The sequence below is a fragment of the Mchenga conophoros genome, linkage group LG2 (genome assembly GCF_057382185.1).
Source record: "Mchenga conophoros isolate Kocher_MC1m ecotype Shallow Benthic linkage group LG2, M_conophoros_male_GT1.1, whole genome shotgun sequence".
Lineage (NCBI taxonomy): Eukaryota > Metazoa > Chordata > Actinopteri > Cichliformes > Cichlidae > Mchenga > Mchenga conophoros.
Window position 1 is genome coordinate 14,030,321 of NC_140527.1, and position 13,542 is coordinate 14,043,862.

At 45.4% G+C, this 13,542-nt stretch overlaps 1 protein-coding gene across 2 annotated transcripts in view; it reads right to left on the bottom strand.

Annotated features, from left to right (window-relative positions):
- Positions 1 to 4,616: 4,616 nt before the first annotated feature.
- Positions 4,617 to 13,542, bottom strand: part of slc36a1 (solute carrier family 36 member 1) — a 39,194-nt gene continuing 30,268 nt past the window's right edge. For both annotated transcript variants that reach the window (XM_085286817.1, XM_085286809.1), the window contains exon 12: positions 4,617 to 6,181. In XM_085286817.1, the coding sequence (XP_085142943.1) occupies positions 5,907 to 6,181 (275 nt within the window). In that variant the 3' untranslated portion in view covers positions 4,617 to 5,906. The remainder of the gene's footprint in view (positions 6,182 to 13,542) is intronic.

Sequence of the window (13,542 nt, forward strand, 5' to 3'; positions counted from 1 at the left end):
ACTGACAGCTATCTGTCTCTCTGCACTTCAACACGCGGCCCATCACCACATCACCCTGTGTAATCTCAAGTCTGTTGCTGTGGCAACAGGAAGATCAGAAGGGTGACCTGTCAGTTTGGAGGAGCTGTCGCCGTGAGCAACGATGGCAATCAGCCATCACCTCCCCGCCAGGAGGACAGGTGAAGGAAAGAAATCAAAGAGAAGATGGAGAGATAAAAGGAAGTGAGATAAGCAGGAGGAAGTAACAGGGTGAGGTGTGAGTGGAAATAAATGCCGGCAGCACAGGTGAGTCGAAAACAGCAGCCACACCTGTTAGATTCAAATCTGAAGCACAGCAAACTGAGAACCTGAAAACACCTGGAGCACAGCTGGAGCTGATGCAATGTGAGCGAAACTCGAGTTTCCAACAACAGAGATGACGTGTTTCATCAGACCCCTCTCCCCATCCCTGCTTCAGCCGGCTAACGAAGCTCTCATGTTACCTCATAGAGCATTCAAGTTCTCACGATGCCGTCGGCTGTGATCTAAATTTTAATGCACTGACCCCCCGATGCAGAAAGTGCTCCTCAGCTTCACAAGGTTAGATCATTATTGGACTCAGGAGAGGCGCCTGCTGATGAACAGCGAGCAGCTGAAGGATCCTTGCATGCCAGCACACACCCTGAATCAAAACTGACCTCGCTGACAGCCATGTTGCCCAAGTTCAGTTTTACTGGGTTTGAATAAATCAGAAACAGAATGACGGCTGGGTAACGAGGACCTGATTCTCATCAAGGTCTCATGTATGACCGGCGGCTTGAGCTCACACAGAGAACACGTGACCCTGTAAACAACGCATCCTGTACAGGAAATATTTCTTAGATCTATTTATTACAAACACAGCAGTGATTCCTCCATAATTTATCCATCCAGGCATCTCCTTACACTTACACACTTCAGGGTCAAGGTTAGGCTGGAGCCCATGTTAGCTGTCACAGGGCAAGAGGCAGCTATACCTGGACAGGTACCAACCTGTCACAGAGACAGACAGCTATCACACTCACGCCTACAGACAATGAGCATGTTTGTGGACTGTGGGAGGAAGAACTCAGCCAGAGGTGGACGTCAACATGGCACCATTGGGACAGTCACTCAATGTCATCAGACCAGAGTGCTTAATCTGGCTGTCAGTCAGCTGTTCACCTCAGCTGTGGAGCCACTGCCTGTATTTACTCTGTAAAACTCTGTGAAAGGAGTCGAGCACACCAGTGTATGAGTCAGAGCTCTGACCGATCACAGTCATACTCAGGTGAGCTGTTGAGGACATGAAGAACAGTCTAAACACAGTCGTTATCAGGGTGTTTTTGTTCAGCTCCAGCCTTGAGCCCATAGCTGGCGCCGAAGGGATAGCCGCATTATGATGGTGGTTTTCTTTAGTGCGAACAACTCATGAGAATTTCAAACCTGTTCTTAACAGTCCAACACTGGACTCTCAATCTCCCGTTGGAGAGCTGCGAGCTTCTCCATGATGTTATCAAACTTACGCTCCGTGGTCTTGTCATTCTTGTGCTCAAAGAGCAGATTCGGAGAACTCACGACCGCAGTGAACTTCTCCAAGATGTGATCCAATTTGCGCTCAGAGGTCTTATTCTGAGTATTCACAGCAGCCGTAAGCTTCTCCAAGATCTTATCCATGCTGCACTCAATGAACCCATTCTGAGAAGTCACGCCTCGTGCCATTGTTTCAATCCCAGCGGGCAGCCTTGTGGGGGTTTGAACAGCAGGCACACGATTCTCCATTTCTGCCACCCGTCCATCGTGTATCCGGCAGGGAAAGTGCCACCCAGACACTCAGGCTCACCCGAGCCAATACTTCTTGTTAAGAAAAGGGTGTCAATAGCATTCAGGTACCAGTTGATCAAATCCATAATTCTCTTTTAGGTTTTAGAGAACAGACTGTGAGAGAGTGTTCCAGGGAAAAGTAATACAAAAAACACGAGACTAGACAAGGAAATAAGAGGCTAAGCAGGGAAGATAAGGGAGAGGAGGAGAGGAGAAAAGTGCAACCGCCTTCGCCAAGAGCCAAACGAGAAAAAAAACAACAACCCCCCCCCCAAGCATTCACACCAGGAGAGTTCGGTCAGGTTTAGGAAACCAGTTATGCCCCAGAATGAAGGAAAGATGTGATCTCTCATTTGAGAGATCACATAATATCTGAAAAGGGGGATGAGCCCTTGTCAGATATTAAAACACAAAGATGATCGTTCACATCTTGAGTCTGAAGCTGCAGACATGACTTTAAATGTCCCTCCAGGGCAAATGGCCGCTTGCAGTTATTCTCCTCCACCTTTGGTGTTTCAAGTATGTGGCTGATCTGTGAAAGACCATTAGTGCAAAGGCAGAAGTCCTCACTGACCATCATATTTAAATATGGTGGGGAAACATAGCAGCTTTATGAGTATGCATTAATAAAGATATAATTACACAGTAATAAATGTATATGTACAATATCTTGTTTTTATTTTGAATAATAAACTGTACTTTAAATTGTTTGTCCCCGGTTCTCTAGATGAATCTATGAAAAATACCAAAGCCAACATAATTTGACATGAATAGTATTTTTGCCCAACAAGGTGATTACCAAATGGCTGTTGGCTGAAACTTTGGCACATCTCAGCATGGTGCAATGTGTCCTTAAAAATCTTACAAAACTGGACCAAAGTGTGAGGTCTAAAAACTATCTACACAGAACAGTATCTGAAAGTGAGGGGAAAGAAGACAGACATCTCTACCTCGTGTTAATAACACATGTTGACACAGAGTGGTGGCTCAGACTGCCATCTTACCTGTGATCATTCAAACACTCTGGTTAAACAAGCATATCTTTAGTCTCCAGAGTGTTGAAGAAAAGCTGTGAGTTTTACCAACACTGCATGTTAGTGTCTGCATGCCACTTAGGTGAGGTTCAGCTTTAAGCTTTACTGCTGCACACAAACACAAGACAAGTTCTGCAAATCGAAGTGAAGCAGTGGGAGGTGAAAGTTGCTGTGTCAGCAGTTGTGGCTTTTAATTACCAGCTGTTTGCAAAAGGAAATAAGGAACGTGGTCCCTTTGGGCTGAACTGGTGGCAGAAAGTCACCTAATTGTGTTTTTTCATTCAGTCCGGCTGCTAATTGGCTCCATTGTGGCTCCTTTTCAGGATCAATACAAATCTGCTGACCAGTAAGAACCTTAAAGCCAGACATGTCCAGTTTCTGCTCCATAGAGTGAAGTCTGGTGACAGTGGTTAGCATGGAAATGTTAGTATTTCTATTACATAGTATTTTTATGGATGGTTGCAGTCATTCAGGCACTAATTACTAGAGAAAGTCCTGAAACTTATAAAGTGAGTATTACATTTCCTATATGGGGTTCATGCCTTTAACCAGAGCGCTGATGAAGTGAAATGTCGTCCACCGAAGCTGCGGCGCAGCCCTCGGACGGCCCCAAGAGGAAAACGTGTTTCCAATGATGACATGGTGCATATGAAAAAGGCATTTTCTTCAGGGATTTTAGTAATTAGAGACTTTTCTGTTTGGCCTTTTGTCCAGGTGTAAACCATGTTTTAGGTCACTGAAAATGAAGTTTTTATCTTTTTATCTTGCAGCGTCAAATTGATGTCATGAATATCTGAGCTGAGGTTTGTTGTCGCCATGTTGGTGTGACGAGCAGAGGGTAATTCAAACTGAGATTACACCAGTTCACATGTGATTAACAACTTATTGGCCAATGAAGATACTCCGATAATTCCTAAAATAAAAATGCCTTTTTTCATTTTTATACAACAAGTAGCACAAAAACAAGAACATCGACAGATAGTCTGATTAGCCTTACTTAAAATAATGGATCAGGACCCCCTTTAAGCACAGTCATGTCCATCCATGGTAGCTTTGATGGCAGGAAACATGCCCAACAGAAACCTGTGCCGTGGACTCATTGGAGGAACGCGCTCACGTTCATGACCACGAACAGTCTACACGCCAAGCTAAACGCAGGGTGAAGCAGCTCATGCTAAATATCCCAGTCCAGTTAATTTAATTCCATCTCTGGCCAAGCTTCACAGGGAAAACGAGCACCAGCGGACCCTCCCCTCTCCCTCTCATTTGTGTCAATTAGGCGGTGGAAGGATTACTTGGACTGCTTCTGTGGCGCATGTTGAAAAGCATTTGCACCTCGGGGAGCGGAGCACATGAACCAGGCAGAAACGCTCACACAGGCAGCTCCAAGGTTGCCATCTGGCCTCAACTTCAATTCTGCTGAGTGGATAGGCAGCAGAGGCTGATAATAATCTGCCCTTTTTGGACAACTACAGTTACAGCTAACTCCAAACACACTCATGCATTGGTAATATTTAGGGGCTGATGTTCAGTCATACCGACTCTGATGCTCTTACTATGGGGTCATCAACAGAGTTTTAATCATGTGTGCTACGAACAACTTCGTTTTCTACCTCATTTGTCAGGATGTGATGCCAAACGTCCAGTAACAAATCCCTCTAAAAATTTCCGAACCCAGTTCTGGATCGGCTCCAAGAGTTGGCGAGTTTTCAGATCCTTATGAGTTGTCCTGCTAATACGAAGAGACTGAAACGCACGAACTTGGACTTTCAACATCTTTATTCTGAGAAAGTAAAGAGTAAAGAAATGAGTGATTTAGCAAATGAAGGTCTCACACATATGAAGGATGCAGGCCGTCAAGCTGGATGAAGTTTGGAATATTTTACATTTCTTGATGTTTTCATGCTGAAATGCACTCATTTGATCAGCTGCAACCTGACACTTACAACAGAAAAGGAAAATTATAGTTTAGATGAGTATTTACATGTGCAAACATTTACGATGGATGGATATATACACACACAGAACGACTTCCAGCCCTGCATGAGGTGACTTCACAGGTGAAGGGAAACCAGAAGTCTGTTATCTAATGCCACACGGACAAAGACACACGGCAGCACAGACGCTTCACTGTGAGGCGTCGACAACACCTACAAGCCCGCAGTTAAAACTTGCTATATTAGATACATGCAGCTCAAACCTGATGGCGTTTTTTTGTAGCAACCTATCATCGGGCACTAATGCAGCTGTAATATTCACAAGAACATCTGGCACATTTTTAGGGGGTTTTAATCCCTGCACACCTGCCACACTCCTCCCAGAGGATCCCGAGACCCTCACAGGTTCTGCCTCTTGCACCTGTGACCTTGTTGTCAAAGCTCACAGTTTGACCCAAAGCTGAGAGCAAGAAAGCAGCTGTACTGTTTAACAGCTGCTGTGTCATCCTGGTGAGTCTGCTGTGATGAGATACGAACGATCTCCTGGCACTTCGAGGCGTTCCCATCAGAACCGCTATGACCCCTCGACCCAAGCAACAGCGGATTTTTAATTTTTTAAAGCGATTTTAAAACTATATTCAAAGTGAATAAGGCAGAAATCAAAGTGCTAAACAAACATGTTTACTTCTAAACTGGGGGCTGCGTGAAGCGAAGGTGTTTTACAAGGCTCCAAATTGGATGTTAAAAACTGAGGTAGTTTGATTTTTTGACTAAAACACCACAAACAATAATCAGTCAAAAGAATAAATTACCTCTAACCCGCGTACCATCTCCTACCTTCTCCATCATCATTAATCTGTTAGATTGCACTAAAAGGATGGACTTGATAAGACGTGACTGTCAGGTACAAACAGAACATGACACAGCAGTGAAACATCGAGCACCACAGGTTCTCCATGGTCCTTAATCGTAGACATGTCACAGATTTATCCTGAAACAGCTGTGATGTCCAACAGCAGCAGATAAAATGAGATAAAAGTTCAAATGTGCACTAAAATGGTTTCAAATGGCCCGAGTAGGCCTCCATCCACCCGCCGGGAGTCACGCCACTTCATCACTGAACCAAGAAGGTGGATGGCGTCTCGTCGCGCTTGTGTCCGTTGCGGGCAACGATCTCCACGATGGCAATGTAGGTCCCCGTGACGAAGCCGATCAGCCCCACCAGGCTGATGACGAGGTTCTTGACTTTCACCGGCAGCGACAGGCCCTCGCCGTAGAAAACGATGAGCTGCAGCAGGGGTGGGAAGATGAGCGCCAGGAAGCTGCTGCTGACCGAGCCCACCAACGAGATGACGAGGTCCAGCTCTGGGATCAGGATGGCGAGGGCACCTGGGATACGAGAGGAGGAAAGAAGGACACAGTGAACAATAGGGCTGCATGATTTTTTTTGCTTAGAATTGAGATCACGATTCCCTCACGATTTTCTTTTCCAATATAAATATTTCTTGCACTTATTAACCGCACATCAACTTTGTAACAGTTGAGACAGAACATAAAAACAATAAATGTCTCACATTTTGTTGTTGCCGCAAAACGTTGTACTGCTTGTAATTCCGTCTCCACCGTTGCTCGACACTGCGTGTATAGAGCAGGTAGTGCAACATTTTTAAAATAGTTGCGGGACGGCACTGTGTAGCGTTTGTCTAGGATGTTGATCATTCTCCTAAATCCCTCGTTTTGCACAGTGTTGATGGGAGCCATATCTTTGGTCAGGTGATAAGTGATAGCCTCCGTAATTTCTTTGTGCCTGCGGGAGGTCGACGGGTATGGGGAAGCGCTGTATAACATTCCCGTTATTAATGTTTGGGTGGTTGACGGGGACGGATTTTCTCCTGTCACTTTCTTGGCCTTTACAGCTTCGTTATATTGCACTTTATGGTGACGTTTGAGGTGGTTATACAGATTTGTAGTGTTACCTTGCGGTGCTGCTACTATGGCAAAACACAGCTTGCAAATGATATTTTTTTGACTCTCATCGTCTTCTTTGAAGGCAAAAAACTTCCACACGGAGGAATGAGAACCTTTTCTTGGAAATAATTTTACAGTGGGGTTGTCATTCTCACCACCATCAGGAAACGTTTCTTCTGCGCTCATTGTGTTTTCTCCCCTCGGGCAGTTTCACGTGCTCTCCGTTGTTTTTCCCCTGCCAGATGGCTTCTGTATCACGTGGTATAAGGCTCCGCCCTTGTCATTTGTTGAGCAGGAAGCGTGAGCGCTTGTTTTCATGCAGATTATGTCCCGGATCAAAATGCGGTACAATCGTCATCTTTTTTTTTTTCCCTTTTAAAAATCGTTGTCATTTGGAAATGAGATCGCACATAAATATGAATCGAGATCGGGATTTTCTAACGATTAATCGTGCAGCCCTAGTGAACAACATCATCTTTAAAGTGGAACATGACCTCAAACATTTCTAATGAGCTCAGTGCTTCTACAGGAAACAATCCACGGTTCTCTAAAAGGTAATTTTCCTCTGCACACCAAACCCTCTGTGGGATTTCCAAAACACTTTTATTCATGAACGACTGTGAGGCCAAAGGTCAGACTGCGCAGTGATGATGTCACACAGGAGATGTTCCTAACACACCTGGACCAGCAAACATGTCAGACAAAGGAGGATTATGCTCAACTGTGAATCATGCAAAGCTTATCTAACAGACTGATTATTACCACAGAGCTGGAAATGAGAAGAGAAGGTGTGTTTAATGAGCAGTTTCAAACCTGCTGGGTCATGGTGTGGCTGCTCAGGTGAACATTTGTCATACCTAGTGAGCATTGGATCTCAGTGAACGCTTGACTGCCAGACCTTTTGTTTTCGATGATTAAAGAAGAGTGTCCTCATCTTTCCTGATAGCGAGTCTGTTGCCCATTAATTTTTAAATCATGGGCAACGTAAAGTTGGTGCTGAAAAAGGAGAAGTGACGGCTGAGAGATGAAGTGAGGTCGGAGAGTAGCAATAGCCAGACGGGAAGACAGCAAACCGAGGAGGCGGCGGGAGAGCCTCCCACCATGTGGAGTTTGTTCTCACGTGTTGGTGGAAGCGCCGACCGTGACACTGAAGTCACCGGGGACCTTAAGTGCCTTCACCTGTTGCCGTGGAGATGGGCATAAAGGGCGATGGCCGACCGCGCTCGTACAAAACAAGCGGCCCGCTGACAAGACGTCAAAGCATTTGCCTGAAAATGTTTGCACATGAGCAGGTTCAAGTCACGCTCCTCTCTGTGGCGAGCGCACGGGACAAATCAGCTGATAAAAGATTTTCTCAACCAGAATCGATCGTGCTCAGATCTGTCAGATTAACTTCTGGGGCAATGGCAAAGTTGAGCTTTCACACAAGAAGAGCGGAAACCTGTCACCTCTGGGGAACGGCTCCTGAAGCCTGCTCTTCAAACTCCATTTAAAGCTTTGCAGTTTACCGAGTCATCAAATGAGGCAGGAGCTGTGAGGCGAGTGAGGCTTATTAGAGAACATGCTGAGCCTCTCCGGGGAGGAGACGTGGTCCCTGGAGAGGAGGCGTGGATCTTCAAAGTGCCAGAGAGAACACTCTGAGCACGCTAATTTGGTCGTAGCACTTTTAGGGCTTCAGAGACAAAACAAATTTTTTTCTGCCTGGGTTTAAAAAGAGAGAGAGCATGCTACACACTGAAAGATGAAGACTAGGAAGGCTGGGCATCACATCATTGTATACGGATTGTCCATTGTTTAAATGTCCCGGGCAGTCAAAAAGGAGGTAGAGCTGTTGAGAAATGCTAGGAGCTAACTGGGAGCTAACCGTGTCATTCAAAAACATTAACTGTTGCAGTGTTGGCAAAGAGAGGAAGTGACGTAAGATTTGCGCATGCGTGGTACCGATCTGAGTCTACGAATTTGGACAGCCTTTGGCTGTATCCCAATTCAGGGTCTGCAGCCTTAAAGGCCACATTTTAAGGCCGATTACATCACAGCGACGCGACGAAGGCTGTCCCAATTCAAAGGCTGCTCGAAATGCGGCCCTCAAATGAGTCCTTCATTTCCCTGAATTTTAAGGGCGTGGCGGTGTAGACTTCGTGGCCCAACATATCCCAGAATGCATAGCAGCGTGGTGGGTGTGGATAATTTTGCCGGGAAAAAAAAACAAAACAAAAAAACTGTGGATGAGGGGCGCCCGAAGAGTAAACCTTAAGTACTGAATATTATGTCACTTATTTATGTGCAAATGTTTAATAACGAAGAACATTACAACATTCCTGTTGGCCACATGTCGGCAAAGTTATGTGACATTGGTGACGTTTGTACTAACTTGGTTTTAAAGCCTTACTCTAAAACAGCGGTCCCTAACCTTTTTTGCGCCACGGACCGGTTTATGCCCGACAATATTTTCATAGACCGGCCTTTAAGGTGTCGCGGATAAATACAACAAAATAAAACTAGTACCGGTACCGAAAAAAAGAATATTTATTCATAACACGGGTGAAAAGACTCAGGAAAACCGAGTAAACGATAAAAACGATAACAAAATAACGCTGAAAAACAATAAAAACCCTGAAAACTATACATTTCACACTTAAGCCTCAACTCTCGCGGCCCGGTACCAAACGACTCACGGACCGGTACTGGTCTGAGGCCCGGGGGTTGGGAACCGCTGCTTTAAAATATACGCCGTTCAATAGCTGACCTTAATCTTACAGAGAATGATCAAAGCTCATGTAGAAACAAACAAATGAACAAAAGATTCTCTCCTTCATTTCTGTCAAACAAAGCTGTATAAAACGTTTCCAGCTGTTAGCATCATGGTTGCTAGGCAACCTGGGCAGCGCAACGAAGGCTAGACCGTCCCATTTCACAAGCCTCGCACTTCCGGCCTTAGCGGTCTTTAAGTATGCGGCCCTTGTGGACCGTTAAGGCTGCGTACTTTAAGGCTGCAGACCCTGAATTGGGATACAGCCTTTGTTGCGTCGCTGTGACGAAATCGGCCTACAAATGCGGCCTCAGGAGGATGCAGCCCATGAATTTGGACACCCCCTATAGCTTACATTTATTCTGTAAATAAACAGGAAGGTGACATAAGGTTTACAGAGTCAAAGTTCAAAGACGAATCAAATACTACATGATGTTTATGAACACTGTGCAGGAAGGAAGCAATCACCTGACTGATTCTTACATAGTACATCAGGAGGAGCGACAATCATGGGCTCAGTTTACAGAGTTTAAAACAAGGAAATTATTAATCATCAATCCAAAACAAACATTCAACCAGAGTGGGCAGCCTACCCGTCTGCTGAGGCTTAAAAACATGCACAGCACAGTGTCATGGCATAGACATTAAAAGAAATTCCAGAAAAAGAAAAACAATACAACTGGACCCAGCACTGAACCCTGCAGGAACCCTCCACAGGTGAGAAAAGCAGAGTCAGTCAGAGAACCGACTCACAGAGAACATCCTTCCACATAAAACCAAAAACGGAGCAGAGTCACAGATACCAACTATTTTCATTTTAAATGACTCAATAACAACAACAGCCGAGAGAGCATGACAAGTCTCTCCCTTCTGTGCTGACCTCGTCATGCCTTTAACCACACCCCCTCAGGTGTAGAGGTAGGGCTGCAGAGCGTACAGCATCAGTGCATCTCAGTGCCATTACCCTCTGTTCAGACGGCGTCAGTTTGGAGTATGTGGATAACTTTCTATTTAAACCCACCAGCATCAACAGACACTGGGAAGGCCGGGCTGGTTTCACAGCCAGAAGAAAAATGGGGGTGCGGTGGTTTTTAGCCCGTCAGCGGGAGCCTGTGAACTGAGCCAAAAGCTTTTAAATGAGAGATTGACCCCCTACCTTCAGCTGCGTCCAGCAGTGGTGATGCTCCGAGGTGGGATCAGACTTTTGGGAGGGCTTTGGTCTACTTTCTCCACAGGGAGTCAGAGGGTACCGGCGCCACTGGCAAACACTTCCCAGAGAGGAAAGCAAGCCCGTGGCGGCGGCAGGCAGGCGGGCTCTCTGATTGTCTGTCGCTCGGTGGACCGCACCTCATTAAAGATGTCGGGGGGGCTCAGTGTGCTCAGTAACTCCCGGGCCGTTTCACTGGGAATAACCGAAGTCTGCATAAGTTAAAGTTGGCTTTTTTGGCAGAAGACTAAACTCCACAGAGAAAACGGCTCAAACTGTGAAAGCAGTCATTAGCTTAAAGAAGTCTGTGCTGCGTTATCAACGAGCCAGAGCCAAAAAGGTCTCCGCCCATGAGTGCCACTCCAGAGACACACGCTCAGATTGATTTGGCCTCTGGGAGGGAAAAACACAGGTAACACTGCATTGTATACATTGCTCTGGTCAGGCATTTATCCGAGCTGTCTACTGTTTATATTTGATTCCTGCACAGTTGGTGTGGAGCACCCATAATTTCATTGTAAATGCACAATGACAATAAAGGGCTATTCTACTCTACTTTTTATGCATCAGTGGGTACTTTAGCAACACTCTTACTGGATCTCATTCTGAGAGAAAAAAAAAAAAGTTATATACAGGGAGTGCAGAATTATTAGGCAAATGAGTATTTTGTCCACATCATCCTCTTCATGCATGTTGTCTTACTCCAAGCTTTATAGGCTCGAAAGCCTACTACCAATTAAGCATATTAGGTGATGTGCATCTCTGTAATGAGAAGGGGTGTGGTCTAATGACATCAACACCCTATATCAGGTGTGCATAATTATTAGGCAACTTCCTTTCCTTTGGCAAAATGGGTCAAAAGAAGGACTTGACAGGCTCAGAAAACTCAGAAATAGTGAGATATCTTGCAGAGGGATGCAGCAGTCTCAAAATTGCAAAGCTTCTGAAGCGTGATCATCGAACAATCAAGCGTTTCATTCACAATAGTCAACAGGGTCGCAAGAAGCGTGTGGAAAAACCAAGGCACAAAATAACTGCCCATGAACTGAGAAAAGTCAAGCGTGCAGCTGCCAAGATGCCACTTGCCACCAGTTTGGCCATATTTCAGAGCTGCAACATCACTGGAGTGCCCAAAAGCACAAGGTGTGCAATACTCAGAGACATGGCCAAGGTAAGAAAGGCTGAAAGACGACCACCACTGAACAAGACACACAAGCTGAAACGTCAAGACTGGGCCAAGAAATATCTCAAGACTGGTTTTTCTAAGGTTTTATGGACTGATGACATGAGAGTGAGTCTTGATGAGCCAGATGGATGGGCCCGTGGCTGGATTGGTAAAGGGCAGAGAGCTCCAGTCCGACTCAGACGCCAGCAAGGTGGAGGTGGAGTACTGGTTTGGGCTGGTATCATCATCAAAGATGAGCTTGTGGGGCCTTTTCGGGTTGAGGATGGAGTCAAGCTCAACTCCCAGTCCTACTGCCAGTTTCTGGAAGACACCTTCTTCAAGCAGTGGTACAGGAAGAAGTCTGCATCCTTCAAGAAAAACATGATTTTCATGCAGGACAATGCTCCATCACACGCGTCCAAGTACTCCACAGCGTGGCTGGCAAGAAAGGGTATAAAAGAAGAAAAACTAATGACATGGCCTCCTTGTTCACCTGATCTGAACCCCATTGAGAACCTGTGGTCCATCATCAAATGTGAGATTTACAAGGAGGGAAAACAGTACACCTCTCTGAACAGTGTCTGGGAGGCTGTGGTTGCTGCTGCACGCAATGTTGATGGTGAACAGATCAAAACACTGACAGAATCCATGGATGGCAGGCTTTTGAGTGTCCTTGCAAAGAAAGGTGGCTATATTGGTCGCTGATTTGTTTTTGTTTTGTTTTTGAATGTCAGAAATGTATATTTGTGAATGTGGAGATGTTATATTGGTTTCACTGGTAAAAATAAATAATTGAAATGGGTATATATTTGTTTTTTTGTTAAGTTGCCTAATAATTGTGCACAGTAATAGTCACCTGCACACAGATATCCCCCTAAAATAGCTCAAACTAAAAACAAACTAAAAATTACTTCCAAAAACATTTTTTGGGTTCATTGAGAACATGGTTGTTCAATAATAAAATTATTCCTCAAAAATACAACTTGCCTAATAATTCTGCACTCCCTGTATATTCTGCACGCTACCTTCCTGCAGCAGCTGCACAGTTTGCCTGCTTTGGGTTGAAAACCTTATTTTGGGCTTTTTCCGGAGCCGAGGCCGGCCTTAGTGTGACACCTGGCCCGTGACTGAGCCTCGCTCCTCCTCTTCCTGATTTTCCCAGATGATAACTCTGCCCTGTTTATCCATATTCCATTATCTGCCATTTGAATCCTGGAAAGTCAGGCTGTACATCCTGCTGCTGTTACTTCACCTTTGCCTGTCTCCTTGAAATGACCTTTAGTATCACACGCTGGAAGATGCTCCACAGACGACGGGTTTTCCAACTTTAATATGGGAAAGCTGGCTGCGTGCCTCGAATATGAAAAGGATTGCTTCAGTTCTGCTCGTGGACAACGTCAGAGGAGCTTCTGTACTCCAAAGGAGATGGGTGTTACCAGTGTCACTGCTATCAGCAAGAACAGGAGGCTACGGTTCACACAGACTCTCAAACCTGGACAACAGAAGCTGGAGAATCGTTTCCTGGTCTGACGAGTTTAAAGCATGGATCCATCCTGTCTGTGTCCGTGTTCAGGCTGCTGCTGGTGTGACTCTCAGTACCAGCTGAGCATCATTTAAATTCCACAGCCTGCCTGAGTGCTGCCGCTTCTTCAGTGTTTTTA